The 27,809-nt window shown below is 46.4% G+C and overlaps 11 protein-coding genes and 2 non-coding genes across 14 annotated transcripts, besides 1 other annotated feature; 6 read left to right on the forward strand and 7 right to left on the reverse strand.

Annotated features, from left to right (window-relative positions):
• Nucleotides 1-1,229: 1,229 nt before the first annotated feature.
• On the forward strand, nt 1,230-3,217 carry TSTA_043050 (uncharacterized protein; the record flags this gene model as incomplete). Its single annotated transcript, XM_002484739.1, has 6 exons — nt 1,230-1,302; nt 1,358-1,445; nt 1,575-1,871; nt 2,315-2,577; nt 2,764-3,096; nt 3,157-3,217. The coding sequence occupies 5 exons, from the start codon at nt 1,230-1,232 to the stop codon at nt 2,997-2,999; spliced, it is 957 nt and encodes a 318-aa protein (XP_002484784.1). The 3' UTR covers nt 3,000-3,096; nt 3,157-3,217.
• TSTA_043060 lies at nt 2,614-2,738 on the reverse strand. Its single transcript has one exon. It is a non-coding gene; the product is annotated as a tRNA-Pro (tRNA).
• Nucleotides 3,218-3,698: 481 nt separating the features above from the next.
• TSTA_043070 lies at nt 3,699-5,743 on the reverse strand (the record flags this gene model as incomplete). 2 transcript variants are annotated; one of them, XM_002484741.1, is made up of 3 exons in its annotated part: nt 5,712-5,743; nt 4,291-5,634; nt 3,699-3,752 (listed from the first exon to the last, which is right to left on the reverse strand). In XM_002484741.1, the coding sequence occupies exons 2-3, from the start codon at nt 5,233-5,235 to the stop codon at nt 3,699-3,701; spliced, it is 999 nt and encodes a 332-aa protein (XP_002484786.1). In that variant the 5' UTR covers nt 5,236-5,634; nt 5,712-5,743. The 2 variants fall into 2 exon arrangements, with proteins under 2 accessions (XP_002484786.1, XP_002484785.1); XM_002484740.1 differs by having other exon boundaries at nt 4,291-5,743.
• TSTA_043080 lies at nt 3,998-4,109 on the reverse strand. The gene has a single exon. It is a non-coding gene; the product is annotated as a tRNA-Pro (tRNA).
• Nucleotides 5,744-5,860: 117 nt separating the features above from the next.
• TSTA_043090 (uncharacterized protein) lies at nt 5,861-7,944 on the forward strand. The gene is made up of 6 exons (XM_002484742.1): nt 5,861-6,009; nt 6,065-6,451; nt 6,502-6,785; nt 6,835-7,053; nt 7,115-7,189; nt 7,247-7,944. The coding sequence occupies exons 1-6, from the start codon at nt 5,907-5,909 to the stop codon at nt 7,838-7,840; spliced, it is 1,662 nt and encodes a 553-aa protein (XP_002484787.1). The 5' UTR covers nt 5,861-5,906; the 3' UTR covers nt 7,841-7,944.
• A 49-nt stretch (nt 7,945-7,993) lies between these two features.
• TSTA_043100 (MFS transporter, putative) lies at nt 7,994-9,957 on the reverse strand (the record flags this gene model as incomplete). Its single annotated transcript, XM_002484743.1, has 7 exons — nt 7,994-8,100; nt 8,247-8,298; nt 8,364-8,470; nt 8,551-8,852; nt 8,903-9,030; nt 9,088-9,299; nt 9,366-9,957. The coding sequence occupies 7 exons, from the start codon at nt 9,955-9,957 to the stop codon at nt 7,994-7,996; spliced, it is 1,500 nt and encodes a 499-aa protein (XP_002484788.1).
• Nucleotides 9,958-10,463: 506 nt separating this feature from the next.
• Nucleotides 10,464-12,096, forward strand: TSTA_043110 (cytochrome P450, putative; the record flags this gene model as incomplete). Its single annotated transcript, XM_002484744.1, has 5 exons — nt 10,464-10,811; nt 10,863-11,006; nt 11,078-11,207; nt 11,255-11,882; nt 11,937-12,096. 5 exons carry the CDS (start codon nt 10,464-10,466, stop codon nt 12,094-12,096), a joined length of 1,410 nt encoding a protein of 469 aa, XP_002484789.1.
• Nucleotides 12,097-12,673: 577 nt separating this feature from the next.
• On the forward strand, nt 12,674-15,660 carry TSTA_043120 (GTP-binding protein Sey1, putative). Its single transcript, XM_002484745.1, has 4 exons — nt 12,674-12,861; nt 12,932-13,378; nt 13,428-15,169; nt 15,218-15,660. Exons 1-4 carry the CDS (start codon nt 12,707-12,709, stop codon nt 15,514-15,516), a joined length of 2,643 nt encoding a protein of 880 aa, XP_002484790.1. The 5' UTR covers nt 12,674-12,706; the 3' UTR covers nt 15,517-15,660.
• Nucleotides 15,661-15,874: 214 nt separating this feature from the next.
• Nucleotides 15,875-17,535, forward strand: TSTA_043130 (uncharacterized protein; the record flags this gene model as incomplete). The annotated part of the gene is made up of 2 exons (XM_002484746.1): nt 15,875-17,202; nt 17,290-17,535. 2 exons carry the CDS (start codon nt 15,875-15,877, stop codon nt 17,450-17,452), a joined length of 1,491 nt encoding a protein of 496 aa, XP_002484791.1. The 3' UTR covers nt 17,453-17,535.
• Nucleotides 17,536-17,625: 90 nt separating this feature from the next.
• On the forward strand, nt 17,626-18,549 carry TSTA_043140 (uncharacterized protein; the record flags this gene model as incomplete). The annotated part of the gene is made up of 2 exons (XM_002484747.1): nt 17,626-17,806; nt 17,870-18,549. The coding sequence occupies 2 exons, from the start codon at nt 17,626-17,628 to the stop codon at nt 18,547-18,549; spliced, it is 861 nt and encodes a 286-aa protein (XP_002484792.1).
• Nucleotides 18,096-18,148: a microsatellite.
• A 90-nt stretch (nt 18,550-18,639) lies between the features above and the next one.
• Nucleotides 18,640-22,024, reverse strand: TSTA_043150 (C6 finger domain protein, putative). Its single transcript, XM_002484748.1, has 2 exons — nt 21,478-22,024; nt 18,640-21,361 (listed from the first exon to the last, which is right to left on the reverse strand). Exons 1-2 carry the CDS (start codon nt 21,554-21,556, stop codon nt 19,005-19,007), a joined length of 2,436 nt encoding a protein of 811 aa, XP_002484793.1. The 5' UTR covers nt 21,557-22,024; the 3' UTR covers nt 18,640-19,004.
• Nucleotides 22,025-22,528: 504 nt separating this feature from the next.
• Nucleotides 22,529-24,925, reverse strand: TSTA_043160 (MFS multidrug transporter, putative; the record flags this gene model as incomplete). The annotated part of the gene is made up of 2 exons (XM_002484749.1): nt 23,628-24,925; nt 22,529-23,567 (listed from the first exon to the last, which is right to left on the reverse strand). The coding sequence occupies exons 1-2, from the start codon at nt 24,341-24,343 to the stop codon at nt 22,529-22,531; spliced, it is 1,755 nt and encodes a 584-aa protein (XP_002484794.1). The 5' UTR covers nt 24,344-24,925.
• A 361-nt stretch (nt 24,926-25,286) lies between these two features.
• On the reverse strand, nt 25,287-27,690 carry TSTA_043170 (nuclear and cytoplasmic polyadenylated RNA-binding protein pub1; the record flags this gene model as incomplete). Its single annotated transcript, XM_002484750.1, has 5 exons — nt 25,287-26,101; nt 26,160-26,286; nt 26,347-26,994; nt 27,046-27,147; nt 27,307-27,690. The coding sequence occupies 5 exons, from the start codon at nt 27,688-27,690 to the stop codon at nt 25,914-25,916; spliced, it is 1,449 nt and encodes a 482-aa protein (XP_002484795.1). The 3' UTR covers nt 25,287-25,913.
• Between the last annotated feature and the right edge of the window lie 119 nt (nt 27,691-27,809).

The following is a 27,809-nucleotide window of genomic DNA, read 5'->3' on the forward strand; positions in this document are numbered from 1 at the left end:
CCATTAGCAGACAATGCTAGTTTATAACTGCATCAACATGAGCTAGGCAACATGGGCTCGGCTGCTTTGTTTATTCAAATCCGGCATACAAGCGACAAAATCTGTTTTGTGACGCGCATTCTAACTTCAAATTATACGACATCTGGAGTACCCCAACAAATTGATAACACCAGCTCTTGCTATTCTCTCAGTTGACAAATATTACATGTACAACCTCATAAATAAGACTATACCTAGGCATGGAAAAGAACCCCGACATTTAAGAAACCAAAAGGCCCAGTTCAATCCCGGAGTTTCAAGACAGCCTTCTCTACGAGCATCGCACTACTCCTGTAGGATGGCATAACATTATTACACCGAGTTACGCCTCAAAATATATCATTATCTCGTACCTCGTCATGAAGGATGGATCGACGTCTCATACCCAAAACTTTCAGATGAATTCTATCGCGCATACAAATCTCCCGCCGGGAGTGATCATAACAATCTACCCTGGACCAATATCTTACTTATAAACAAGCAAATCAGCAATGAATGCCTTGACATCCTCTACGGGATTAAGTGGTTTATAATCGACATGCGCAACACAGGCGGGGCCGATCTACGCCAAAATTTTCGCACAAGCGAATAGGTGTAGAATACGACTATTAGCAGTAGAATTTATAGGATAACAAGGTCTAACTTCCCCACCTGGGAATTCCAACCCAGACTACACATTGTGGGCGGAACTCACCCACTCTGCCGGACAATGAAGAGCCTTGGTAGAGAGTTCGTCTATGGCAAGTGGTTACTCAATATCTTAGTTGGCTTCCGCCTTATTTTCGGTACTTTCGTCGTTTGACTAATCCTGCAATTGATATTAAGGCCTTGATGAATGGTGGAAAGGTGACGAGGGATATTGCTAGGTTAAAGCTTGTAGCGTCTTCTCATCGACGATTTGTTGATAAACAACTGGATTAGGATCCGGAGAGGGTGATGATGACTCAACAGGGACTCGATGAGTTGATGCAGGACACAACCTGTCAATCGACTTGTTCAAAGGCTTTGGATATGAACATGAGTTAAGTAGGCAGTTAGGACTCTTTGAGAATTATTGGTATATATGTATTAAGTTATGAAAAGTCAATGTGACTATGTGTATCATCATTATCTGACCGAGTAAGTTTTGCCTTGTCTGTCTTTTTTCTGTATACATTTAAGTAGGCTTAGACAAGATATTCTCAGATGACATGCTGAAGATCGAGGTCTCTGGGCCGAAGCAACCTTTTCTCAGTGTTGTTGATGTTCCTGGTCTTTTCCACAGTAAGTGGTCCTCGTGTTCATGCTGGTTGGAAACTCTGACAAGGTTGGGCAACAGCTGATACCATCCACCAAACCAGAAAGGATCTTGGAATTGTTCGCAATCTTATCAAGGCCCATATGAATGAATCTACGAGTATTATGTTGTGAGTCTACTAAAGCCTAAACAAGCTGAAAACGAATCGCCAGAAACTGACTAGGCAGGGCCGTCATGGACGCTCGCGTCAACATTTCCAACCAAGGAATCTTTCTTCTGGCCCGAGAAGCAGATAAAGATGGCTCACGTATCGTTGGAGTCATCACCGAATGCGATGCTCTTCAACTCAACTCGGAGACGAAAAGGAGGTTCTTAACATTGCACAAAACAAGGTTGAGAAATTGAAACACGGATGGTTCCTAGCCAAGAATCGATCGATTCAGGATCTTCAGGAAGGTGTCGCTGTTGAGCAGCGAGATGTGAAAGAGAAGGTGATTTCTGCCAACCTGCTTTTGGATCATATTCGGAAAGAGATTCCTGCATTGTTAGCAGGTCTTGAAGGACTTCTGGCCCCAGCGAAGGAGGAGCTCAAGGGGTATGGAGAGCCTCATAGACGCTGTCTCAGCAGCGCGAATTTTCAAGAAAGACTGCGGCGCAGTATTAAAAGCTTGTAGACGACAGCCTGAATGGCGTTTATCTTCTTGAATACTGGGGATGAAGACTTCACAAAACTGCGATGGCGTATCCGGACTGAGAACGAGGAATTTGCAGAATCCTTTGCCAAACAGGGCCACAAATGGGGGGTTTAAGCAAGTCAACAACAGCGATGATCCGGAGTTTTCTAGTGCTTCGGAAAATAGTGCTGTACCAAAAAAAGGTCTCAAGATCCTGACGTGCTCCATAAATTGAAAGGTTTCCTGCATCTACATATCGTCGTCGGCGGACATTCCAAAGCCGACGAAGACTTGTGCAAACTTCTGAAGGATGAGCGTGGGGGCATATTACAGACGGTGAATCACCATGTTACTGAGACATTAGATACGATATCCATGACATCGTCAAGTCTTACTACAAACTTGCCATGAAACGTTTCTTGGACAACGTAGTCATCCAGGTGGTTGAACGTCACGTCTTGGGTCCGAATACCCCTCTTCGATTGTTCTCACCAGACTTCGTGGATGATATGGATGAAAAGGATGTCACGTCAATTGCTGCCGAGAGTTCTAGTACCACCCAGGCTCGTTCGGACCTTAGCCCAAAGCTTGAACGGTTGCAGAATGTGCTCCATCTTGTTCCAGGGGGTTTGTTATGGTGAGTGCGTGCAGCAAAAAGATTAAGGCCCGAACCGCGATTTGAACGCAGGACCTCCTCGATATGCGATGCAGTGCACAAAAGACCCCCTTTATGAGGGGTTAAAAGCTACCACCCAAACGAGGAATCATACCAACTAGACCATCCGGGCGTTGTTAAAATGCCGCTGTATATAGACTTGCACTCCCTACTGGGTCCAAACTACATTCTCTATACAGAGTATGGAGTACACGATAGATTCCTTTGGAAACTTCATGAAGAGTTTGAGGTTGATGACTGGGCGGATCTCCAACAGCTATTAAGGGAATTCATTCAAAAGCAGGATGGATTGAAATTCGTTCGTCGACAAATTGCATATCGTACAGATTTAGAGAGTCGAGACAGCCTTTTTACCTCCTCCAACATTGCATAGGTTCTCCTGAGTGATTGAGCATTACTGCTTTGGCTACGCAAGTTCTATCGGCTTATGGTTGGAGTATCACACAAACGAGACGTCCTCATATTGATAGGTTGGTGATCCTTCGCCCAGAACTAAGACATATCTTGTCCTGATGTTGTTCTGGTTGTAGAAGGGAGGCACTCGGCAATCCTTTCCCGTGGTGCAAAGGCTAGATCCGGATATTTATTATAGTCTGGCCACTTTATGTCAATGGATGTGGACGTCCTGGCTGCGCAAATGCAAATAGCAACCCTAATGTCAAGTCTGTGGGGATTTCGCTTGATCCAAGGGTAAGCGCGATTCGTAGGGAGCCCGCCCATGAGGCTACCTTATCGATGTCGCGTTTAGATGAAGGCAGCACCAGAAAATGGTGAAAATGGTCTTATTCTTTCCCTCCGAGACTACTCTCAGTATGCAGACCACCCTGCGGAGGTAGAGATCGAGTACCCTAAGTGCATTATGCGGGAACGCGTGTGCGAACGCTGGAAATCCAAGTGCCTTTGGCAAGCTACCAACAAGGAGTTAGCCATGACGGACGCCCGCAAAGCTGTGACTGCTGCCTCTTTTACTAAGAAATTCAACAAATTGTCGAAGGTTTCCAGATTAGAAGACTTTCCACCGCGTCCCGACATTTGGTTCAGCAATGAACCATACAATCGAGAATTCGCTAAGCTAAGAGAAGCCCAGAAGACTGTGGAGGACACTCGAGGGGCGGACACCGGATAACTAGACAGAATATCAGTTTACGTAAACGAAAGTTAGGAGGGATATGAAGATATTTTTTGAGCTTGTTCGACACTAATGCATTGATTGGATCAGACGTGTATTCACGGCAATAAAAGGATGAGGCGCTTTTTTCATCAAATCCCACCCAATTACCACGAACAACACGAAAGACAAATACGATAAAATGAAGAAATAGAAAATGAAAGGGAGAAAGAGTCCAGAAAAATGCAAAAACAGAAGAAAAAGGCCCAAGGGGCGAATCGAACGCCCAATCTCGCACATTGGGGCTATTGTATATATATAGCCGGGATATACCGCGTCCCGAAGCACGAATCATAACCATTAGACCACTTGGGCATCATAAGCTTTACAGTGTTCTGAAGTGAAGGTAACACGGTGAATTGAAATCAGTAAGGTATAGGGGTTGCGTCAATATATCCTCTCAATTCATCTAACTTATTTCATTTATCACTGTTTAGATTAGCGAAAGCATATCCGGTCCCTAAAAAATAGCCATACAATTAGGAGGACTGCTCACACCACGAGCACAATTCAAAGGACTACTGCTGATAAAAAAAGTCCACCTATTATGCTGCTTACACAACTCAGCCAAGCCATTCAAATCAAACATCTCGCCAATAGGCATGCCCCAGCCTGCCAAGATGTGATGATGTAAATCAAATTCCTCTTCAATGGCGGGATAAACCTCAAAACTAACGGCATCACTAGCCACGGCTGAGAAATGATTGTTCCAGAGAAATTTGAGCACACGCTCGGATTGCTCGATTCCGGCGTGTTGAGGCACTGCCTGCTCTGAGTAGGTTTTTCTTTCTGCGGCGGACATTGCGCTCCAGGTTTGAGGGAGACCAACGCGGAGGAAGAGGATGTCTCCTTTTTGGAATTTGATGTTACTTTCTTGTGCGATAGTGAGAACTTCGTCGAGAGAGATCTTGTGGCGTGTCAGGGCATAGTCGGGCTTCAGACCCTTGGTACGTTCAGCCCAGGAGGCATAGTCAATCAAAACACCACGACCGGCAATTCCCTTCTTGGCCCAATGCCCGATCCCGATACGAGGTGAATCGGTGTTCATGATCTCTTCCACTGTCGTACCACCATACCACAGTTTCTTCCCGGGATTCTCCTTGTCAGGCGCGGAATGATGTCTTAACCCATCCCATTGCGAGGATTGTTGAGGGTTGAAATGGTACTCATCGTCCAATGCAGCGCCATTGCTACTGTCAACGTACTTGATCAAGTGGTTGAATGGGCGACGACCGAATCCGGGAGGGTTGAGGTTCTCGAGTTCCCAGTTTAAGCATACGCGTTCTCCCGTTTGGATTTCATTGCGAGCGGCAGAGGCGACGATCTCAGGGGTCAGAAGACGCAGCATCCCCAGACCTTCCTCGTACGAGCCAGGGGCAGCTGGCCAGTATTGGCGAGGATTGGGAAGGTCTTCGTAGGTCGCGGGGAGAGGAGCCGACATTTTGTCTTGGCTGTTTGTTTCGGGACCAGTTGCTCTGAGATTGTAGCAATAAGGATTGTATATATGAAGCAAAGTTGAGAAGAACAAAATAATAAAAGAAGAATAAATAAAAGGTATTCCGGTTAAATTCGTAAACTCTCCCCGGCTTTTCTTCCGTGGGGATATCTCCTCACCCACGTCACCGTCGGAGATGCTCCGAGCGGGGGATATTCCAATCGCACAGGATTACATCGCTGTTCTAGTAAGTAGAAGTTGGTTTAATGGTCCGAGATCGATAGACAGAAGCTCGAATTCATTGGTGGACTAAGCGTAGACCAAAAAGCTGCGCGCATTGTAGAGGCACAGCAAAGTCGATCACGTGTACCGTGGAGCGAGATGTTTTAGATTTATAGATCGAGCCTGAGGCTTGATATATCAGTGGTTGGACCTCAATCAATAAGCGCAAGATTCATCTGGTCATGAAAGAATAGACTCACTTTGTAATAAATAATGTGAGACTTTCAAGTGTAGAAAATTGAAGCGAGTCGAGACTGCTCGAATGCTTATGAATCAATGGAGACTGGCCCCACCGATATCTGGCAAGCTTCCGGCTTTGCATCACCATCTCCTCTTTTAATCCGACATCACCTACAATATCTTAAAGCCTACAGCGACAATTCACCTATCCACAGATGATACAAGACTCAAATAAAACATCCAAAAACTCTGGTCGCAGGGTAAAACACTCCCGAGGTGGTTGTTCCACTTGCAAACAGCGGAAGATCCGCTGTCCTGGTCTGTGTTGCCTCCTACCGTATCGCGAGAACTAAGTTAATTGAGAATGCGACAGAAAATAAACCCAAATGTGATCGCTGCATAGCGGATAACAGAGTCTGTAGTTACGGCTTCCAATTACAATGGGAGGACGACTCTCGCAAACGCGGAATCAAACATGGACGCACAGTTCGCGCGGACCGTGTTGGCTTATCGGCCTCTAAATCAGCGACGTGGCTAGACATCCCGCGAGGTCATGGAGGCAAATATTTCTTGAATACATTTGTGTCTGATGTCGATGGAGATGTGGTGGTGCCTGCGAAGCAAGGGCTGGACTTTGAGAAGGATACAGTTTGGAAAAGAGAAGCGACATTTGCCACTGCGCCAGCCGGGATGCCGACATTGAATTTCGCGACCCTGAGCAAGGAGTATCACGACATGGATCCTATTCTCTTTGATTATTGTAATTTCCTCATCGTCAATTTCTCGAAACACATGCTTACATGCCCACAGATGACCGATCCGTCTCCCATTCCATACCACTTCTTGATTCTTCTACGAATCTGTTCCGCAATCTGATTCTTCCATTGGCAACCACGAATGAAACGGTGATGCATATGGTCCTTGCCCTTAGTGCGTTATCACTTTCATCAACAGGACAAACGCGATATTATCCTCTGGCGTTACGGCATAAGCAACGTAGTATGCGATTAATCCGTGAACAGATCGCGTTTGACGCGATGTCTGCGGCGAATGATGCGAATGTGATTGTTATTTTGATGCTTTCTGTTTTTGAGGTAGGTGCTCTAATTTTACGACTGCTGAATGGATCTGATCAGCCCTTAGATTTCTGATAATTGCCAAATATCATGGGCAACGCATCTGTGCGCTGCCCTGGACTTGATGCGTCTGGCTCGCAGTGAACGATCTGCACCTATGAGAATAAGTTCTCAAGTCATAGAATTCGTCTCTAGGTTTTTCCTTGTCAAAGATGCTTTGGGAAGGTCGGCGTGTCGCAAAGTGGCCAAAGTGATGCACGAAGTGCCGCTAGTGGATTCAAACGAGGTGAGTCTTGTGTGGTTGGGACTGTGTCACATTCAATAGATACTGATAGAATCGAATACAGATCGATCCATCTATTGGGTGCTCTTATGAGCTAGTCAATATAATATCTAGAATCACAGATCTGGCAAGAGATATGGTGAGATGATCAATCACAAACTCTCATCTTGCGAGCTACTTACTAACGTACTCCAAGCGTGATCCGGCAACCGACAGAGAATTCTGGCGCAATGAGACACTGGAAGTGGAACATCAGCTGGAGACGCTAATACAACTCGTCCCACCTACTTATCTCCAGGATATAGACCCCTTAGGCCCAGAAACCTTACCTACACCTCCCACAACTTCCGACGAACCAATAACAATCCTTCTCAACACATCTCTCCTAATGCAAACCGCCGCTCGACTCTTCTTCCAAGCTACTCTACGCTCCCTCAACCCACAAACGTCTCACGCTCGCGCGCTCATCACAGAGATAATTGGGTATACTCAACAACTCTCACCAAACCATCTTCGATCCGCACATCTATGGCCGCTATTTGTCGGAGCGGTCTACTCAACAGGCAATGATGAAGAGCGCGTATGGTTTTTGGATCAGTTTGATATTATGGAGAAAAAGTCTCAAGCTTTGGTCGCTAGGGGCGTATTGACGCGGGTGAAGGATATTGTGGAAAACGTATGGAAGCGCCGGGATCTGGATTGTGATGGGGTTGTGGGGGCAGACAGGGAGGGGATAGGTGATTGGGAAAAGTATGTGCAGCCTTTGAGTGATGGGTTGTGTTTGGGCTAGATTTTGCACTATGGGAACGAGTTGTGTAAAGAACTGAATGATTGTACATAGTACCCATTTTATTAGGTCATCGAATCGGCGTCGATCGACCTTTGTATGATTTATACCTACTACACCGCATCACCACTGCCCAGCTTCACAGAGACTTCTCCACTATTCAACGCCACTTGGGCAATTGATTGTTACCCAGTTGACGCCAGCATCCCATCTATATGCTTGGTGTACATCGGCCGCGTACTCCTCAGCCGTACACCATATCTCTGCAGCATGATATAGAGCGGAATGAGTCCAAATGTGCATATTATGCATTGTGCGGCATATGTCCATGTATAACCTGGAAGAGAGAAGATGTATGAGTGAATTGTATTCATATGGATGTTTCCGAAAGTAGGAAGGGTGGACGTACCTGATGCTTCGACCCAGTAGAAGATGAACCAGGGATTGATGAATGCTGAGAGCTGTTCATGGCTAGGGTATTAGCATGAAAGTCATGGCAAGCATGGAACATTGAAGGGAAGCCTACATTGATAATTACAGTGTAAAAAGTGATCACCTCATTCGCATGGTCAGGATAATTGTCTACAATGTATGCAGACAAGACCGTGTTTCCGGTTTGTAGTCCGAGAGTATCTGTTATTAATCAGTAAGTCAGTAATCCCATTTTCTTCCTCCCTCAAAACATTGATCGCCGAGATCAAAGACAGACTCACACAAGAAAAAAGCCACCTGCCCAACCATCCAATGCCACTTTTCATCAACACTAACACCCCATAACACAAGTCCCACAGACGAAACAACCGCAGCCGGATAACCAAGCCAAAGCCTCATTTCAGGAACACGGATTCCGCCGTTTCTTTTGGCCAGATAACTCATCAGTTTGTCGCTTAGGTTGCCTGAGCATACGACTTCAGCAACTAGGAGGCCGACTAAGAGGCCTATTAGGAGTAGGCCTTGGGTTCGGGGGGAGTCGTTGATGTAGGCATCTGGGATAAGGGTTGAGATGCCGCAGATCCTTTGATTTGTTAGCTCATTTACCTTTAATGATACGGTATGGATACAAACCACCAATACTGAAGAAAGCAGTAGCCAAGAACACTGATGACAATTGTGGGATAGCGGAATAAATTGAAGAATTGGATTGTTGTTGTCCATGGTTTGGGATGAGGAACATTGGGGGCTTTTCTGATGACCTGTACAGACAAGACATTAGATACTAGAATAGGATATTAAGAGTGAAGATAACTCACGAAGCAACCGAGCCTGCTTTTCTTGGATATCGGTTCGGTAATAGCGATAGCCGTCTTGTCCGCATCCATCATTTGGTTCTCCTGATGTAAAACAGCTGCGCGTGGGTACAACGTCTCCGGGAGAAAAAGATACTGTACAGCCAGTAGCACGGCAAATAGGATGGTGACATGATATGCCACCCATTCGCCAGAGGTAGCCAATAGGCCACCAACTATAGACAATTATCAGCATGCCACCATATCAGATAGTCAGACTCAATTCCTGGAAAAACACTTACAAACACCACCCAAAACCGTCCCCGCATTAGCGGCAATAGTCCACATCCCAATCCTCAAACCCCTCTCATGCTCAAAGGAGATATCATGAATAATCACCAGACCAATATTAGCCGACGGCCCAGCTCCTAACCCTTGAAAAAACCTCGTAGCCATATATCCCCCATAATTGATAGTCTTGATAGATGTACATCCACTCGCCACAACGGCTAGTGCCGTACACGCAATTAACACTGGCCTTCGACCGTATGTATCTGCCAACGAGCCCACTAGCAAAGGACCAATTGCCAGACCCAGACACGGAAGGGCAAAAGTCCAGCTGACTTGGGAATAGTTGATGTTGAGTTGTTCTTCTAAGAACCCGAAGGAGGGGATTGGTGCAGTGGTGAAGTAGGTTAGTAGGAAGTAGCTATAGACGACTATGAAGAGACAAGTTGATTTGCGGAGGAGGGACCAGTTGAGAGGGTCCTTTGGGTCGTTTGTGGGAGTTGGGCTTAGGGGGTTGCCTTTTGGGTCCAGTTTATGGAGATATCCTGTGGCCTCAATTGTTGTTGGTGTTGCTATGACAGGCTGGGAGGTCTTTTGGATGTCCATGTTTTGTGAATGATGAACAATGTGCCTCGTTATAGCCCACGGGTGCCCTCGGGGGATGGGAGGGGGGAACAGTCATTATATTTATATTCATACCCTAAGATTGATACCTAGCCCTATCCCCATAATATGACTCTGCTGAAGTTTCCCCATACGGGTAAGTATATGATGTTAGGGCTAAGTTAAGTCTCCCACGCGCTGATAAGAAGTTTATTCTAATTGGCCACTTTGATATCTCCTCGACTTTCCCAGAGAGGTGTAGCGCCATATTGTGACCTGTTCCCCAGATTCCTCGATGAAGTAAGTATCTCAATATCAAGAGTAATTCCAATCTGTCATTCCACATAACGGCGTTATCTTCAGTCCGGTAGTTAATGAAAGTAAATCTCCTCGACTTACTCTTTTCGGCTTGTTTTCTGCAGATACTTAAAGAGATCGTTATCTGTCCCCAGAACTCAGTCATTTGAACTTATCAAAAGGTCCTCATCTGGTCAACGATTGGCAGCAACATGTTGTCCATTGCCGGTCCAGCTATATCAATCTGGGTGATATTTGTCTTAGTCAAAGCAATATGTGGGTGGCAAGCCAAAATACCCGGTCCCTGGTACACGAACATCACCAGTTTTGTGTTGAAATACCATGAATTCACAAAGAATCGTCGACTTTGGATTCATGAATTGCATCAGATATACGGCCCAGTTGTTCGCGTGGCTCCTAATGAAGTCTCATTCTCGAACCTGGAAGGAATGAAGGAGATTTATCAGAGTGGAGGGAGCGGGTATGACAAGACTGAGTTTTATGATTTGTTCAAGCAATATGGGTATCGGACGTTGTTTACGACGCCGAATAAGGTGGATGTTAGTGAAGACGGTTAGAGTGCGCTGATCGGTTGCTGATGAGGATAACAGCATGCTACGAGAAGGAGGATACTTGCGGACAGGTATTCGATGACAAATGTTCTTCGTGCACCGATGCTTGAGGGGTTTGAGCAGAGGGCTGCATCGGTCATGAAGCAATGCGAGGCATCTCGTAGTGGATATCTGGATATCTACGTATGAGACTGGCAAATATACCCAAAATATGCCAAAAAAGCTGTCAGGACTGACGCTTATGTTATATCCAGGTCACCTTGCACTGCTACGCTTTGGACTGCGCTTCGCATTTTCTTTTCAATCCCGGCGGGACAGATACTTTGAATGACGAGGAAGACTTCAAACTCATGAAAGAATTATCGTATCACGATAGCATCAAGCGTAAGTCATATACCACTCGGGGGCTACCCAAACTAACTCCAAGCCAGAAAGATATGTCCAACATTACTGGCCAGTGCTGAATAAGATCTTCTCGCCATTCCTCAGTCCTAAGCGAGTCTCTCTGTCAAGGAGATATGTTCTTGATCAGAGCCACCAGAAAAGCCCTCACGAGTCATCTCTCATGCATAAGTTGCAGAGCAAGTCTTCCGAGCTCACCACAATCCAGATGGCAGCTGAATGCATGGATCATATGGCCGCTGGAATAGACACCACCGGAGATAGTCTTTGCTTTTTGATGCATGAACTATCTCTTCCACGCTCCGAGTGTATACAGGACCACCTCCGCCAGGAGATCTTACGGAATCCGACTGCAAAGTTAGATGAATTGCCGTATCTTGATGCTGTGATTAAAGAAGGTCTGCGTCTGTTTGCACCAATCCCGATGAGTTTGCCTAGATATGTTCCTGAGGGTGGCAGGACTATCTGTGGTTATGAGTGTCCCGAAGGCGCTATAGTAAGTTGCCAAGCATACTCACTTCATTTATTGAATCCGGACGTGTTCCCGGATTCAGAGTCATTTATGCCTGAAAGATGGTTGCAGAAAGACGGAGAGGCCGAGAGGAACAGACTACTCTTCGCATTTTCTGCTGGTGGAAGAGGATGTATTGGAAAACAGTGAGTTCTTTCGAATGCTCTCTATTCCCGGTATAAAAGCTGATATAACTGCAGTTTGGCAATGGTAGAAATGAAGACATTACTGCGTAGGATATACGGGCAGTATCGAACGACGATAGCGCCGGAAATGAATGGAGACATGTCAATTCATGATCAGATAATAGCATCCAGGCCGAAAGATCAGACATGTCTCCTAGTGTTTGACCGAGTATGAGCAATTTTCATGGACTGGAAAGGATCCAACTCCGTTACTCAGTGTAATTGGTGCTCGCGAACAAAGGTTGTACCTTGAGCATACCCTGGAGGCTTGTTCACATGTTCAGACATCATCTTTTCTGACTGCAGCAATGCCAGTATATGTGGGAAGATGATTGATGCACTTAGGTATCTTAGCAGAGAACACACTTTGGCGCCCACAAACTGTTACTCCTACAGATAAATAGAATTGTTGAAGTGGAGCACATCTCGGTTGTTGTGGACAACCGATGCCTCAGGCCGCAATTGAATGACCGGCTACGTAGTGTCCCGTTACCCTCGAAGCTCCTCCTGTCAGGGAGCATCGCATGATCCGTATTCAGCAGCCTCCTTCAAGCCATCCTCTTATAAACTTTTCGAGATCACCGCGTGTTCTATGTCAAGTGCTCACCCTATTTGCATGTGATCAACCTTCCCCGGAACGTCACCATCTCGCCACGATTCCATCTCCGCCCGTACTAGTAGCTTGCTTCGCATTGATCCACAGATCCCCATATCGCCCGCTTCTCCTTTCGCTCCTCGTCAAGACAACAGACAACTGCGATTTTCTTGCATAAGGAGGCAGGACAATGACGGATCAACGCCCTCGCGCGGAGAGCAGGAGCCTTACGGCTCCCAGTTTGATCGGGACGAATGGACACTTCGCGTCTGTGGGAGATGCGGCGCACGATCCCAAAGCCTATGAACATGGCGTCCAAGTAATTGACGAGGAAAAGCAATTTAAGTAATTATCCGCGCCCTGTTCTTAAATTGGGGAGTCGCTTTGAAATGTGCTAACAAATAATTCATTCAAGTCCCAACTTGTCCAAGTACCTTTCACTTGAAAATGTCGCTAACGCCGGGTTCAACTATCACCTCATCTCCGTATTCGGATCACAATCAACCGGTAAATCTACACTCTTGAACCATCTTTTCGGTACTCAGTTCTCGGTCATGTCCGATAGGGAGCGAAGGCAGACCACGAAAGGTATCTGGATGTCGAAAAACAAGACGAAACATGAAGACCCCAATGCGCGTATGGCGGACAATATCCTAGTCATGGATGTTGAAGGTACAGACGGTCGTGAGCGCGGTGAAGATCAGGACTTTGAGCGCAAAAGCGCCCTTTTCGCATTGGCGACAAGTGAGGTGTTGATTGTCAACATCTGGGAACATCAGGTCGGGTTGTATCAGGGTGCGAATATGGGTCTATTGAAGACGGTGTTTGAGGTGAATTTGCAATTGTTTCTCAAGGATAAAAAGTATGCTTTTGCATTTCGCCCTCTGAGAGCTTGACTAATATTGTTATAGCACGACTCATCGCTCCCTTCTCTTCTTTGTCATTCGTGATTTCATGGGCACTACACCATTGAAGAACTTGGAAATCACTCTCCTCGAGGATCTTTCACGGATATGGGCATCTTTGTCAAAACCCCAAGGCTTAGAGCGCTCTACCATCCATGACTATTTCGACTTCGCATTTTACGGATTGCCACATAAAGGCTATAAGCCCGAAGAATTCGCTGCGGAGGCCAAGAAGCTTGGGTCACGGTTCCGCGAAGGCCGACGGGATCGAAAAGAACAGCTTATTGGCGCATCTATTGAGAGCGGCGTATTTCTGCCCGAGTACCACCGTAGAATTCCTGCCGACGGTTTTGCGCATTATGCGGAGGGTATCTGGGATCAGATTGTCAACAACAAGGATCTGGACTTGCCTACACAACAAGAGTTGCTTGCGCAATTCCGATGTGATGAGATCTTGAGAGAGGTCCTTGTCGCCTTTGACGAAGCCATTGTACCATTTGAGGAGAAGCAGGCTGCGGGCGTCCGCGCTGGTGAACCTACTATCCTTGGAGGATTGGGGCCGGCTATGCGAGGTGCTAGGACAAAGGCTGTCAAGAATTTTGAAACAGAGGCCAGTCGCTATCACAAGGGTGTATACCAACGGAAACGCACCGAACTAGAGGGCAAGATCGATACAAGACTGAAAGCACTTTTCCAGGGTCAACTGAATGCAGCCCACAAATCAGGTGTCAAGGATTTCAGTGACGCTGTTTCCAACGCTGTCAAGGCTGGTCAGAAAAAGGGCGCAAGCTACGACTTTGCGGAGATTGTTAAGCAGGAAACTCAAGCTGCCCTTGAGCGATTCGAGAAAGAAGCTCGCGCCACAGTGGTAGAGGGCACTGCATGGAGTAACTATAAACAAGAACTGAAGCTGTACCAAAAGGATCTTGGGGAGGTCAGTGGGCAACTACGTCGTGACGAGATGCGACGACTTGCTACTAGAGTGGAAAGATGGGTGAAGTCACGTCTCTCCCACTCTGTTAGTTTGGAATTCAATTCCCTTGGTTCTGGGCGTGGTGGTTCTGGTGCGCCAGAGACTGGCGACAAACCCGCAGAGAATAAAATCTGGGACCGTATTTGGAATCTGTTTGTCCAGACCGTCTTGGACGCGGAACGACGATTCACAGATCGCGCTACTAGTCTCGATGCCAGTGTTGAAGAAGTGGACGTTGGACTTTGGCGACTTCGTAGGAAATCTTGGAGTGTTTTGCGTCTCAAGATTGAGGAAGAGATGATGGAGGGTAACCTGCTGTTGAAGCTTCGTGAGAACTTTGAGGATAAATTCCGATATGACGAAGCAGGTGTACCGCGTATATGGCGTCCTACAGACGATATTGAAGGGGTATATACTCGGGCTCGCGAGTCTACTTTGACTCTTATACCGCTCTTGTCAAAGTTCATTTTAGCAGAAAACAACTCTCCTCCCCCACTTGATCGTTGGATTGGACATACCCCTAGTTCGGCGACCGCTGCTGACGAGGAAGATCTTACACCGATTGGTGGCGTTGACGCGGAAGATGGCAGATCTCTAGAGGAAGAAATGACCATTCTCAATGATGCCAAGCGCCAGGATTTGACTGTGCGTTTCAAAAAGGCTGCTGATGGAGTTTACGTCGAAGCTAAGCGCAGTGCCATCGGTGGTATTACGCAAGTCCCACTGTACTTTTATGGGTTGCTCCTTGCGCTGGGTTGGAATGAAATCTGGGCCGGTACGTTTATCTATAAAGCCTTATCTGTTAATACTAACAAGATAATAGTCCTCCGAAACCCAGCATACTTCTTCCTCCTCTTCGTCTGTGCCGTCGGCGCCTACGTAACATATCAACTCAACCTATGGGGACCCATGTTAAAAATGGCCGACGCAGCATCTAAGCAGGCTCTTGAAGAATTGAAGAAAAGACTACGAGAATTCCTGGAAGCATCCGATACTGGACGCCAGGCCATGGCAATGTCTGCTAATGCTACTGGAAGAGATGCCGGGGAAGAATTTGAGATGAGCTCATTGAACCGAGGTGGGAAGAAGGCTGAGGATGAAGATGAGAATGATGATATTTAGATTGTATCTTTCTTCTTCTTTCTCTATTATCTTTATCACTCAGACACGCTCGTTGATATGGCTAGAGTGGGACGTGCTGTATGCATGCAAAAGCGGCTTATGGATGTAATTATGATCTTGGATATGAATGATAAATATTTCTAGTAATTGTCTGGATCGAGAGTAGATGAAGGTATTCATGTAGATAGAGTTTGTTCTACTCTGACAATCTTTTGATTGGGTAGAGATAAGCTGCCCTATCCTCTCCATATCACTCCCCACAGAAATATGCTCTACTAGGTTATTATTAGGTATTTCCTCTAGTCTAACGAGTCATCGGAATTGAAAGTCATCGACCACTGATGTTCTGAGGTGCATCATGCCACTGCGATCCCATCACGGCTGCGCACGCTGCAAGCAACGACGACAGAAATGCGATGAGAAACGACCCAGTTGTACTCGCTGCACAGAAGCTGCCGTCACCTGCGAGTATGTTATTACTCTCAAATGGGATGGCCGAGTCCCCCGAAAGCAGGAGCAAGCATCATCACGACAAAGGCGAGCGCGAAAAAGTGCTTCTACGACATGGAGAATCTGTTCGGGAGAGGGGCGTAGTCCTCCCAATGCTCGACTTTTGATGAATACGAGCGAAAAAGGACTAGATCTTATCAAGAAAGTGGATGCTTTCAATGGACTATGTTTTAGGGATAAATTACTACTGAATCACTTCATAACGACTGTGTCCATGTTAATGAGCCACACTTCACTGCGTGACCAGGCATGCCAGATCCTGCCAGTAGCGCTGGAGACACCCTCATTACTTTACGCGACACTAGCTTTTTCAGCTCTTCATCTTTCAACATTAGTCAACGATGATTACTCCGGAAATGGAAGTTTAATGTGTGGTACACCGGCCGAAGACATTTTGGCTAGTAGTATCACACATCTACGTCAGGAGCTGAATGACAAGAACACAACTACCAATACAACCGGTCTCCTACATACCGTCAAAACTCTTTGCCTGTTTGAGATTTATTCCGGTAAATACGACTCATCATGGCGAGCCCATTTGAAAGGGGCAAGGGCGTTACTCCAGACAAGAGGCCTTGTTCCTACGAATCAATTAGGTGGTTGGCTGATATCGAGATGGTACATCTCCATCGAAGCTTTATCCGCAGTGACAAAAGACGAGAATCGAGATGAAGAGCAGAAGAAGAAATTTATTTATCCCATCATTGATGCTGTGGCTACACATGGTTCTGTTCTGGATATTTATGCTGGATATTCCTCTGACCTGCATCTCGCGTTCAGAGATATTGGCCATCTGATGCAACAGTATGCATCCGTGAGGACGCCGAAGTATTACTGTGGCGACGATATTCTCACGGAATTCCTTATCCACTGCGATGAATGCATCGAAATCGAATATCGAGTCGAAAAGATGATTCGTCGAGATCGTAACGGTAAATTGCAAATCCCACCTGAAATCTCTCTTAGTCCCGACGAGCTTCGGATGTTCGCAGCATGTAACACGGCATATCAGTATTCTGCGCTACTGCATATTAGACGGAGACTGCACAATATGGACTCGGACTCTGAGCAAGTCCAGCAATGCGTAAGGGGGGTTTTGGATACTGTGTGCGAAGTGAGACCGGTTTCGGTTTTGTCGCCATGGATTTTGCTTACGACGCCTATATTTACGGCTGGGTAAGACTATCTCAGATCATCAAACTCAAGAGTCAAGATCACAACGACTTTATTTATTTCATGTTGTTCAATCTAACGGTCAGACAGATGCGACGCCATAGACCAAGATCGAGATACAGTCAAGACCTTACTACAGGAACTGTACACAGTCCTCCGAATCCGCAACGTTCTTAGAGCAATCAAAATACTGGAGGAGCACTGGAAATGGCCTTATGATTGTACTGATATAGCCAATTTCCTGCCATTCTGACTTCGACCATGACATAGAGTTATTGTGCCCTAGGACTAATTAGGAAAGTCGAGGAGAAGACGATAGCGATAAGATAAGAGCATATCTATGAGGGGCATCCATCACGGCCAGTTTGCGACATCAATACAAATTTCTCACAATCCTTCATCGAACTGGAAAAGGACAGAATCAAAATGAATATAAGAGCCTCAACATTAATCAGCGTCCAATGGCCTCCAGAACCAGTCTCCGAAGGCCCAGATACCCTCGTCCTAAGCGTGGGGACATACTACGTTGATTTGAGGGTAAATCGACACGATGGCAGCATTTATTGGACATTAGCAGGACGGCGAATAGTCGTTTCTGAGGATCCTCGTAAGTAAACCCCTCATCTTACCTCAGCTCTTGGATCAAACCCATCTGAGAAATTGGGCATAGGCAAAGTCAAATTCACACATGAAATCGATTCTCATAAACCTCATCGTAACGCCAGCAGTGACGAGACCGACGATGAGGATGAGGAAGAGGAAGAAGTCGCTGATGAAGGAGAATTCACAAAACTTCCAAATGGCGACGATCTCGAAATCGGCGAAATGCCTGCTCCGCATTTGGGTGGGAAAGTAGCGGCTTATCGTGAGATATGGCGCGAATTGAAGATTGGATTTGACGATAACGATGATGATGATGATGATGATGACGACGGGGGTGATGATGCTGGGAAGGGGGCATGTTGGGTCCTAGAGAGTCTTAATAATAATGAGAGTGAAGTACCCAACAAGGGAAAGAAGAAGAGAACGTTTTATTGTAAAGTTGGGAAGTTTTTTCTTGCTTTACGTCGAACGGAGACGGATTACTCTGAAACAAATGAAATTGGGAAAAAGAATATTGAGTTCTCGGTTATCAGACAGGAACTCATCAACAAAACCGAAGAGGATTGGGTTACGAAATACAGCATTGGCACGGAAGTCAATAATATGTTTCACTTGTCGAAGACGTCGGTATTTGCGTTGCAGAATGCTAATGGGAAATCAACCTGGAGTGATGGTGATCGGATACTTGTGAGTAATAAGCGTGATGCTAGCGTACGAGAGGTTTGTATTGTTAGAGCTGTGAATTGACCATCTTTTATCCCGCTACTTCTATGTACAGTAGAACCTGGCTATAACGAAAGGAAGGTCGTCTCATATTTCCACTGATCTCAGCCTGGATTACTTTAACATGGGACTGAAGAGCATCCTATTTACGAACATTAGACTAGAGAAGTATATGGAAGGTGCCCTTCATCCCTAAATCGAACTCACTTCCGGATATATTGACTTGGACCCCGAGAGGCCTGCAGTTTGTTATAACCAGGCTTTACTGTACCAAGGTTCGGTCAGCTGTGTCTGTACAGGATGAATAGAGTAGAGTGGTATCACTGCATAAATCCCATCTGGGCATCCTCCCAGCCCAAATACACAAGAAAAGAAAACAACCAACCAACGCCTTCCCATATGGTATATTCAATTAATAGTACATAATACTCCCATGATCCAACCAACCTTACCGTAACCCTCTAATTTTATATTGGGATCTATTGAATAATATCCGCATTAGACCAATCAAAATTCCAACCCTGGTCCAAATCCAGATCCAAATTCATATTCGGCCACAGAGCTACATTCTCATTCTCAAGACCGCTCATAAACCCATTCATATACGCCGTGTTTGGCTCATTCATCATTATGTTCGCATTCGGCATCATGCCTGCGTTTGGTAATGTGAGAAGACTCTCTAGTTGGACGCGTGAGGAATCATCCCAGTATGATGGGGTTGTTTCTAGGCTTTGTTGTTGGGACTGGGATTGTTGAGTATGGTGTTGTTGTTGCTGGTCTGAGCAGATGGAGACAGAGACGTTACTGAAATCGATGTTTGTATGAGGTGGAGTGTAGAGTTGGAAGGGACTTGGCTGTTCCGACGTGGAACCCTTGACAGAGGAGGAATAATGGCAGTTTTGACTGTAAACGCTGCTGTTGGTTGGCGTAGGTTGCTGTTGTTGAGTTGTGGATGGGCGCTCAGGTCTTGTTTTGCATGCCTTTTTACCTGGTGTCACTGTAACGCTACCAAAATATGGAACAGAGATTTTGCAAGATGCGGATGATGGGCATTCTTTATCCACATTACTGCTGATTCCTTCAAGGATGAGTAATGATTGTCGGGCGACAGTGCCTGCAGGCTCAGCGGCTGCGTGACGAATGACTTCTGTAGTTTCGTCTACCAGTGCCCAGTCCTTTTCGTCTTGTTCGGGACTATGATTGGGCGAGTCTTCTGAGTATCCTATAAGATTGATGATCAAGAGCATGGCCACTGAAAAGGCCTGAAAGTCGATCAAGCGGCATACATATGGGCTCATCATACCCTCAGAACGCAATCTATTATACGCGCGCATCGCGTTCCGAGACGATTCCAACGCGGCTTGTTGGCTAAATCGATACGAACGGTTGCCGTGGGATTGCAGCATGAACGGTAAATGTAGCGTCGCCCGCATATAGTGGAACATGAAGGGAAGCATTACACGCTCAACTGCTTCATCAGTAGACATTTTGTGACGGGGAGGTTGCTCCTGCCAAAAGTGGTCGGGCATGGATCGTGCCTGGGTCTCCATTTCTTGTTCCACTTTTAAGGTCTCTGCAATCGACATATTTGCCGGATCTTGTTGATTCCGATCAATTATTGGACCCATGATGAGTGAGAGTTGGAGGCAATAGCTTTCCATGTTGGGAGACTCCGTCCTCAGTCGTCGCTCCACCTGTGGACGATAGATATTTTCCTGGATGCCATACGGTAGACCTAAAATCAAGCAGAGAAATCGATCATTCAAGCCGAGCATTGTCCACAGCTTAAGACGCCGATTGTAAAGTGTGTCCTCTGGATGAGGATCTCTGGCAGTGGATATGTGCAAGCCCGCCAGCTGTGCTAATTCAATCCCACGTCTCGTCATAAGCCACGCTTTTCGGGGGCGCCCCAGACTGGTATACCATTTTGATAGAAGTAATATCGCTTCAAGACTGGGGAGGGTGCCACACAAATCTTCGTCATTGATAATCAAGCGGTCGATAGCGTTCACACAATCATCGCCGTATTCATTCGGAACGATAGGCCTCTCGAGAGAGTTATAATCAAAATCGGCAGGAAGCTGGTCAATACACATCAAGTGACAAAGTAAGAACTTTGCTACTTCACCGGGAGATTTCGGTATTTCGAAATAGTCCCGTTCGCCCATGAGAGTTGACCGATCCGGTTCGGGAACTTCGGGGAACATGTAATGCCATACAGACCACCAATTCGCTGCCAAATCTCGAATGCGACGGAGGTCCCCCCGAGGTGGAATCAATTTGACGAGTTCGTTCCGCGCTGCAATTGCCTTTGGTGATATGGCCAGTGTAGCGGCGACATTCTGATTGCGTGTTGCGGTTCCCTCGGTGCGGGATACAACGTTATTATTTAAGATCTGGAGTACGGGGGCGTTTTCGATCTGATGACTTTCTGTGATTGGTGCGTCCTTGACTGTTTCGCATGCAACTGTGACGGTCATTTCCTGCCCAGATACTAAGGATGCATTCTCAGCGGATTTGCTAACGGAGTCCCCTTCATATGCATATGATTTACTCTTCTGATTTGTGCTTTTGAGGTAATCATACTGAGCCGGAGACGCAGAGGCTGACGACGGAGTGGTATGTTCCATTTGTTGTAAGATATCTCTGACCACATTCTCCAATTGCGTAACTCGCTCACGCAGACTGTAGGATTGTTCTCCGGATAAGAGGCCTGTAACCTTGGGATCCAGGGTTCCATGTTCTTGGTCGATGCATTCAAAACCCCTCGAGTGACATTCATTACATATATTAGGCCGATCTGAGTCGTATGTGCAGCGAATCTTTCGTCGACGGCCTATTCGGTGTTAACGCAATTTGCAGTTGATGGCGATGACAATGACGATGACAAGCACGTAGGAAGATTGAGACTCCGTATTTGGTTTGTGAGGAACTCTGCAGTTAGATACTCACATTCAGTACAGCTCTTGGTCCCTTTTCGCATCTTCTTCCGAGGCGGACCCCCGGAATCTAAGAATCGAGCCGCAGACATTATGTAGATAGTTTCCGTAGATCCAGAGTATCAGATGGACTCACAGCCTCAATCGCGAACAATCAACGATGCCTGCGCCGGTAACTCAAGGTAACACAGTAGCTTCACAGAGAAAGAAGATGTAAAATTAAGGTCAGTATCGACAGTCAGGGACTTCTCCTCACTCCACCCGATCGAATGATGTAAAGAACAATTGGCCAAAAAGTGAGATCTCAAACCAGGCAGCAATATTGTCAAGCTCCCAAGCTAAGACCAAAAAATCAAACGCGAAAAGTTAATTAGCGGATTTATGACTGACAGAATCCTTAATTCCGAATTAATCGTGATCCATATGGCCGGATTCGTCAGGCCTGAAGAATTGAACCCTGGTCGGACGAAAATGCACGCAAATAGGTACCTCGATCGTATCACAAGCACATATATAAGGGTCGTGGTTGTCAGGAGATGTGAGTAATTTGCTAGTGCGATGTCAGTAAGGTAGGAGGTACATAGCTTCTCGATCGAAGAGACGTGAAGTCTAAAGAAGCTGATGATGTAATCAAGCCTTGATTACGAAGCAGCGCGGACGAAAAATAGCCGAAATTTTGTTGCATGGTGATTGGTCAACTCAGTTGGAAAGGTTAAGGTTAGGGCTGATATAGTTTGAGCCAATGAGAAGCTTTGAGTTCACCTTCCTATTTAAGAATGTGACTGAGTGAGCATTTACTGTCCTAACTTAAGTGCTTATTTACTGTTGACTGCTGACCGTTTGAGTTTTATTGTTCTAAGAGTAAGCTGTTATAAAAGTGAAGGAAACGGTCTAGAACTTATACACTATTAGTATTAGTATTATCCATGTATCTATCGCCAACGCCAAAGCAAAATGTCTAATTAGCTAGCTATTCAGCACATACCAGTCCGTATACAGGTCATACATCATCACGAAGAAAAGCGTTGTCCAAGTAACTATTCTGAAGACAACCAGGGAATCGCTCAAGCAGCGCCCATGCCCGGTTGTACCTTGCCCTTAAGACTCTTCCACTTCGGAAAAACTGAGATAATGCAACAGACTCCCCCAAGCGCAATCGCAAAAATAAACGCAACCTTGAGACCGTCCATATAAGCATGCAAAATACCCGGTAATTGAGCCGCGGTGAACACTCCACGCAGATCAGTAGCTCCCGTGGCAACGACAAGTGCTGGGTTCACATCGGGGGCATAGACGGGTAATTTCTTCATCAATGTATTGGTGAAACCCGCCTGTGCGCCAGAGATCCATAAGGCACCACCAATAGTCTGAAAGAACAACGTAACGGCAGTAACGTTCGCGACATCCGAGGAGTCGACGATGGCTTGATTGACGATAATGGCGATTTGACTGCCGAGTCCAGCGCCAAAGCCACACAGAGCCTGGTAACCGATCCACTTGCTATGACCGGTATCAATATTGAAAGTGTATATGAGACCTGCGCCGATAGTCTCAATGACAACGGCGAGAATCATGAGATAGCCGTATTGGCCAAATGCGGTAATCAAGACGCCCGACATGATTGCACCTATACTGCTTGCCAGGATAAAGGGGACGTTGCGAACACCGGATTGTGAAGCTGAGACGTCCTTGATAGATTGGAAATAGATTGGGAGGTAGTAGATCATGATAAACATAGGTCCGATAACGAAGAGGACGTATGCACATCCGATTGCGATGGTACGATCCTTGATAAGTCGTTTTGGGACCAAAGCACGCTCTCCGGAATATCGCTGCGCGAGAATGAATGCGATTACCATGAGCCCGAATCCGACTAACAGACCTACAACTTCAGAGTCACTCCAGGCCTTGGTCACACCGGCCCATTGCATAGCGAGGAGATAGCAGATCGTAGCGCCGAGGATTAGAGTAGTTCCAAGAGGATCCATCTGTAGAAGCTTTTCCTTGAGGGGGGCATCGACGGGTTTAGCTGTAGGCGGAGTCTTGAAAAAGAACAGGATAATAGCAGCGCTGACACCTCCGATGGGAAGATTAATATAAAAACTATTCGAATAGATAATCAGTTCCTGAGTCATGTATTATTAGGAACTCTTTCAAACTTACCACCACCTCCAGGATACATCACTGGTAAACACACCACCAAGCAAAGGACCAACAACACTAGCAACCGAAAACGTAGCTCCCAACACACCCGTAAGCGCAGGCCTTCTACTCGGCGGCGCAGAGAACGCAATAATAATATAAACACCGCTCGAGATTCCAGCACCACCAATACCAGCAATAGCACGCCCAATAATAAATGCCGTACTATTCGGAGCCACGGCACAAAGCAAGGAACCAATCTCAAAGACGAAGATGAATATCAAGAAGGACGTCTTTAACGGGAAATATTTGTAGGCTTTGCCGCTTGTGGATTGGAATGCTGCCAGGGTTAGGAAAAAAGCAGATCCGTACCAGGCTACTTGGTCGAGAGAGTTGAATTCATCTGTGATTTGTGGAATGGCTGTGGCGACGATGGTCATGTCCAGGGCGATCAGGAACATGGATAAGACCAGGGAGATGACGATGAAGACGAGTTTGGCTGCGTTGGGGTACTCTGTTTCATCTTCTTGTTGCTGTTCTTGTTTTCCTGTTGACGGTTCATCTTTGTCGTCCGGGGGATTTTCGTCATAGATGGATGAGGGTGTACCATTGTTTGTCTCACTATATGCGATTTCTGTGTCCTTCGCGGCTGTAGGGGCAGGCTGGGTACTGTCGTGATAAGTCTGGCTTGATCGAGACGAGGCTCGAGTGACCGGATGGTCTAATGAAGATGCCATACGGAACTTGGTATTCAAATATAATCCAGGTGAACTCCTATATCAGATCTCGATGTTATTGCAATCGAATGCCCAACGACCCGTTCCAGATCTTGTCTATACGATTGAATGATGCGAAGAGAAAGATCACCAATTAAGGAAAAGAGCCATCCCTATATACCACAAACTACCTCGATCCAACATAACACACCTCACCTTTCAGCCATGACAACATAACGTTATCTGCCTAACTCCGGCTCCAGGATAGCACTCATGGCCATATCCGGCCGAAAAAATCAGTCCCATATCGCCAATAACGTCACTTGAAGACCCTGTGAGCCAAAAACCCTTGAAGTCAATCTAACCTGAAAGAATGAACAATTGACTTTTCAGCCGTAAAAGCCTAGAGGCTGAGGGCTTAACGTTATGCTTTTAAGAATCACATTTGCGCTCCGATGCACATATCGACGAATCACAGAGACGGAAAAGTGGATAGCATCTTGACTCAGTCTTGCAAGATTGATAATTGGCTTTGCAAAAATTTCACGTAAAGTCCCCCGTAAGCACGAGTGTTGTACAAGCACTTCGTATTCCCTTCGCTACGAAAGAGATATTCGGACAACGAGTGAGGTGTGTGCGCGATTACTAAGGATGCGTGACGGACGAAATATCTCCGGATGAGTCATCCTGAGCGGGATTCCAAAGGTACGGCCGGTTGTCTGTCAGTTGCACACTATGTAGATCGAACTCGACTGTTATTGACATTCAAGTATATTGTCATGAGCATCTAAAAGTAAGGGTATCACCCCCCAATGGCCGTTATACGGTCCCCTTCCGTTACCTGAAGCGAAACGAAACAAATCAAGGAATAGCATCAACCTATTTAAATAAATAGGGTATGTCGCATTTCCTTTAACGCTCGCAAAAATCCAGATGGAAGAGAAGAAGGTATAAACCAGAGTAAAAAAAAAGGATATACTCAATTTCATCAGAAGTTATAAGCAGGAATTCTGTATCAGCAAGGAGAATAATCCAAAAATATAAGATGATATGGTATGTCTGGTTATTCGAACCTGAGGAAAAAGGGGATTTTCAAAATGTTGATATCCAAAAAAGATTGGGACAGCTGAATATTCAAAATAAGCACAAACTTTTTTGTTTCCCTCGAGAAAAATAAACACCACCGAAGTTTTCCACTTTAAGCTCAGATCAGACGAAAGCTATGGAGAGACGAGAAAGAAATCAAAGACAATTGCGCGTACGCTACAAGGACTCAAGAAGAGAGTTGAGGAGAGATCGATAACATTTCCAAGATTCAAGATGGATTTGGGGTATTGTTTTGAATGGAAAGACAAGCAAAAATCTTCACTTTGAATGTAAGGAAAAGAAAAGAAACCGGCTTGCAGCATCACTTGCAAAAAGCATTCTGTGGGAGGAGAGGAAAAAGGCAAAGATTGGCAGACAATTTAGAAACCAGAGTCATCAATTTACCAAGAAAGGAGAAGAAGGTAAAAATCTGCCCTTCAGAGAAGAGAGAAATCCACTCAATATGGATTTCTGAAAAGTCGAAAACCGAAAACCATGAAACAACTCAAGACTGGTAACCGCCTTGGTTGAAATTGTTGTTGTTCTGGTTGTTACCACCGGGCTGCTGCCAGTTGTTACCTGCGTTGTTCTGTCCACGACCGTAACCCCCGGCACTACCAGGAGCTTGATAGCCTGCTCCACCAGAAAAATTGTTACCCTGTTGATCCCAGCCACGGCCAGCCGGAGCAGGACCTGAATGTTGTCAGAATACACGCGTGCTTTGGCCGTGGTGATTACTGAGCGGGCTCACCTTGAGGACTCATCGGACCTCCTGGCACCCCATACTGCGGGAAGTAAGGGGATGCATTGAAGCCTGGGCCACCTTGCTGAGCTTGGTAGCCGTCAAACTGACCCGTAGGCGGGCGATCCTTGCCCCACTATCATTCCGCATTAGCTTCCAAGGTTTACTTTTGACGACATTCGAACTGCAAACTTACGCTGCACTTGAGTGGACGACCGTTGACTTGATATCCGTTGAGCTGGCAGATAGCCATGGCTGCATTTTCGTGAGTATCCATTTTCAAGAAGGCGAATCCACGGTCTGCCTGCAAACGGGTCTCGACAACATAACCAAAGTTCTGGAACAATGGGACAAGGTCGTTCTGGGTGGTGTATGGAGTAAGGTTTCCAACGTAGCATGTTGTTTGCCATTGTGGGGTCTGGGCGACAACCATATCATAGCTATTTGCGCCGTGAGTCGGGAAGTGATGGTGGCCGAAGGGTGCACTTGGGGTCATGCCCATCGCGGCCATAGCCTGCTGCTGGGAGATTGATGGTTGTCCCTTCTGGTTGGCCCAGTTGCAACGAATCGCGCGTGAGCCTAGCCATTCACGATCCATTGACTTCAAAGCTTTCTCGGCGTCCTCGAACTCGCGGAATGCGACAAATCCATATCCTCGAGAACGACCAGTTTTCATGTCCCACATGACTCGAGCTTCAGAAACAGAACCAAACGCGGAGAAGGCCTGGAGCAAGACTTCATCGTTGACTTCGTTACTCAAATCACCGACGAAGATGTGAAAATGGTTCGAGGTATCCTCCTTGTGGCTGTTGTTGGACTGGTAGGCCCAGTTCACGCGAATTTCCTAACGATCAATGAGCCTCACTTCGATCACATTCGATATGCCAGTACTCACGGATTGATGAATGCGACGGCCGTTGAGGGTCTGCATGGCTCTTTCAGCGGCACCTGGGTCGTCGTACTCCACGAAGCCGTAGTTCATGCCTTTGCTTTGGAACTGTAGTAATAATGCAGTCAGTCAGCTAGGTGATTCAACTTATCAAGGTTGAAAGTGTAGCGATGAACAATCAAGAAAAAAATTAACTCTTGAGTGAGAGTCAAGTGGAAGAATGTGATCAAGAAAGAGGAAGCAGCTGTACGAGGCGTTTGAACTCACATTCTTGTCTGGAATAATTTTGACACTCTGTACGTGGCCAGTAGTCTCAAAGATCTGCTTCAAGATGTCTTCGGTGACTCGAGCGTCTAAGCCGCCAATATAGAGAGCTCTTTTGTTTGGTTCAGGAGCTGCCCGACGCACAAAGCCGCCCGCGCTGGTAGGCGACATCATTTGCCCCGACATGGGCGAGGTGATGGCTGTAGGGATCGGATTTGTTTTTTGTGGGATCACCACGGGCGGCAACGAAGGAGGCTGCATATGAGCGCCTGTCCCCTGACCGTTTCCCTGGGCGGAGTCGAATTGGGGCTGGCCTGGTGCTCCAGCGGATGGCTGAGGAGGGGGAGGGAGAGTGGAGGAGCTCGTAGGCGGCGCGTTTTCTGCCATGGTGGAAGAAGTGGGCTGGATTCGAATAATTGAATATCTGTCTGTATAATGGGGTTGGGTAATTCTTAGTACGGAGACAATAAGAAGCTGATAATGTGGGTCCTTCAGGCACAGGAAAC

Source organism: Talaromyces stipitatus, genomic scaffold (assembly GCF_000003125.1).
Source record: "Talaromyces stipitatus ATCC 10500 scf_1105507295515 genomic scaffold, whole genome shotgun sequence".
In the NCBI taxonomy this organism is placed as follows: domain Eukaryota; kingdom Fungi; phylum Ascomycota; class Eurotiomycetes; order Eurotiales; family Trichocomaceae; genus Talaromyces; species Talaromyces stipitatus.

Coding starts and splice junctions, on each gene's coding strand:
- TSTA_043150 (XM_002484748.1), bottom strand. CDS start 21,556: ATGTCTGCGGCTCGATTCTTAGATTCCGGGGGTCCGCCTCGGAAGAAG. Junction 21,362..21,477: donor GACCAAGAGCTGTACTGAAT/GTGAGTATCTAA, acceptor AACACCGAATAG/GCCGTCGACGAAAGATTCGC.
- TSTA_043120 (XM_002484745.1), top strand. CDS start 12,707: ATGACGGATCAACGCCCTCGCGCGGAGAGCAGGAGCCTTACGGCTCCC. Junction 12,862..12,931: donor GACGAGGAAAAGCAATTTAA/GTAATTATCCGC, acceptor AATTCATTCAAG/TCCCAACTTGTCCAAGTACC. Junction 13,379..13,427: donor TTGTTTCTCAAGGATAAAAA/GTATGCTTTTGC, acceptor ATATTGTTATAG/CACGACTCATCGCTCCCTTC.
- TSTA_043090 (XM_002484742.1), top strand. CDS start 5,907: ATGATACAAGACTCAAATAAAACATCCAAAAACTCTGGTCGCAGGGTA. Junction 6,786..6,834: donor TGATGCTTTCTGTTTTTGAG/GTAGGTGCTCTA, acceptor ATCAGCCCTTAG/ATTTCTGATAATTGCCAAAT. Junction 7,190..7,246: donor CAGATCTGGCAAGAGATATG/GTGAGATGATCA, acceptor ACGTACTCCAAG/CGTGATCCGGCAACCGACAG.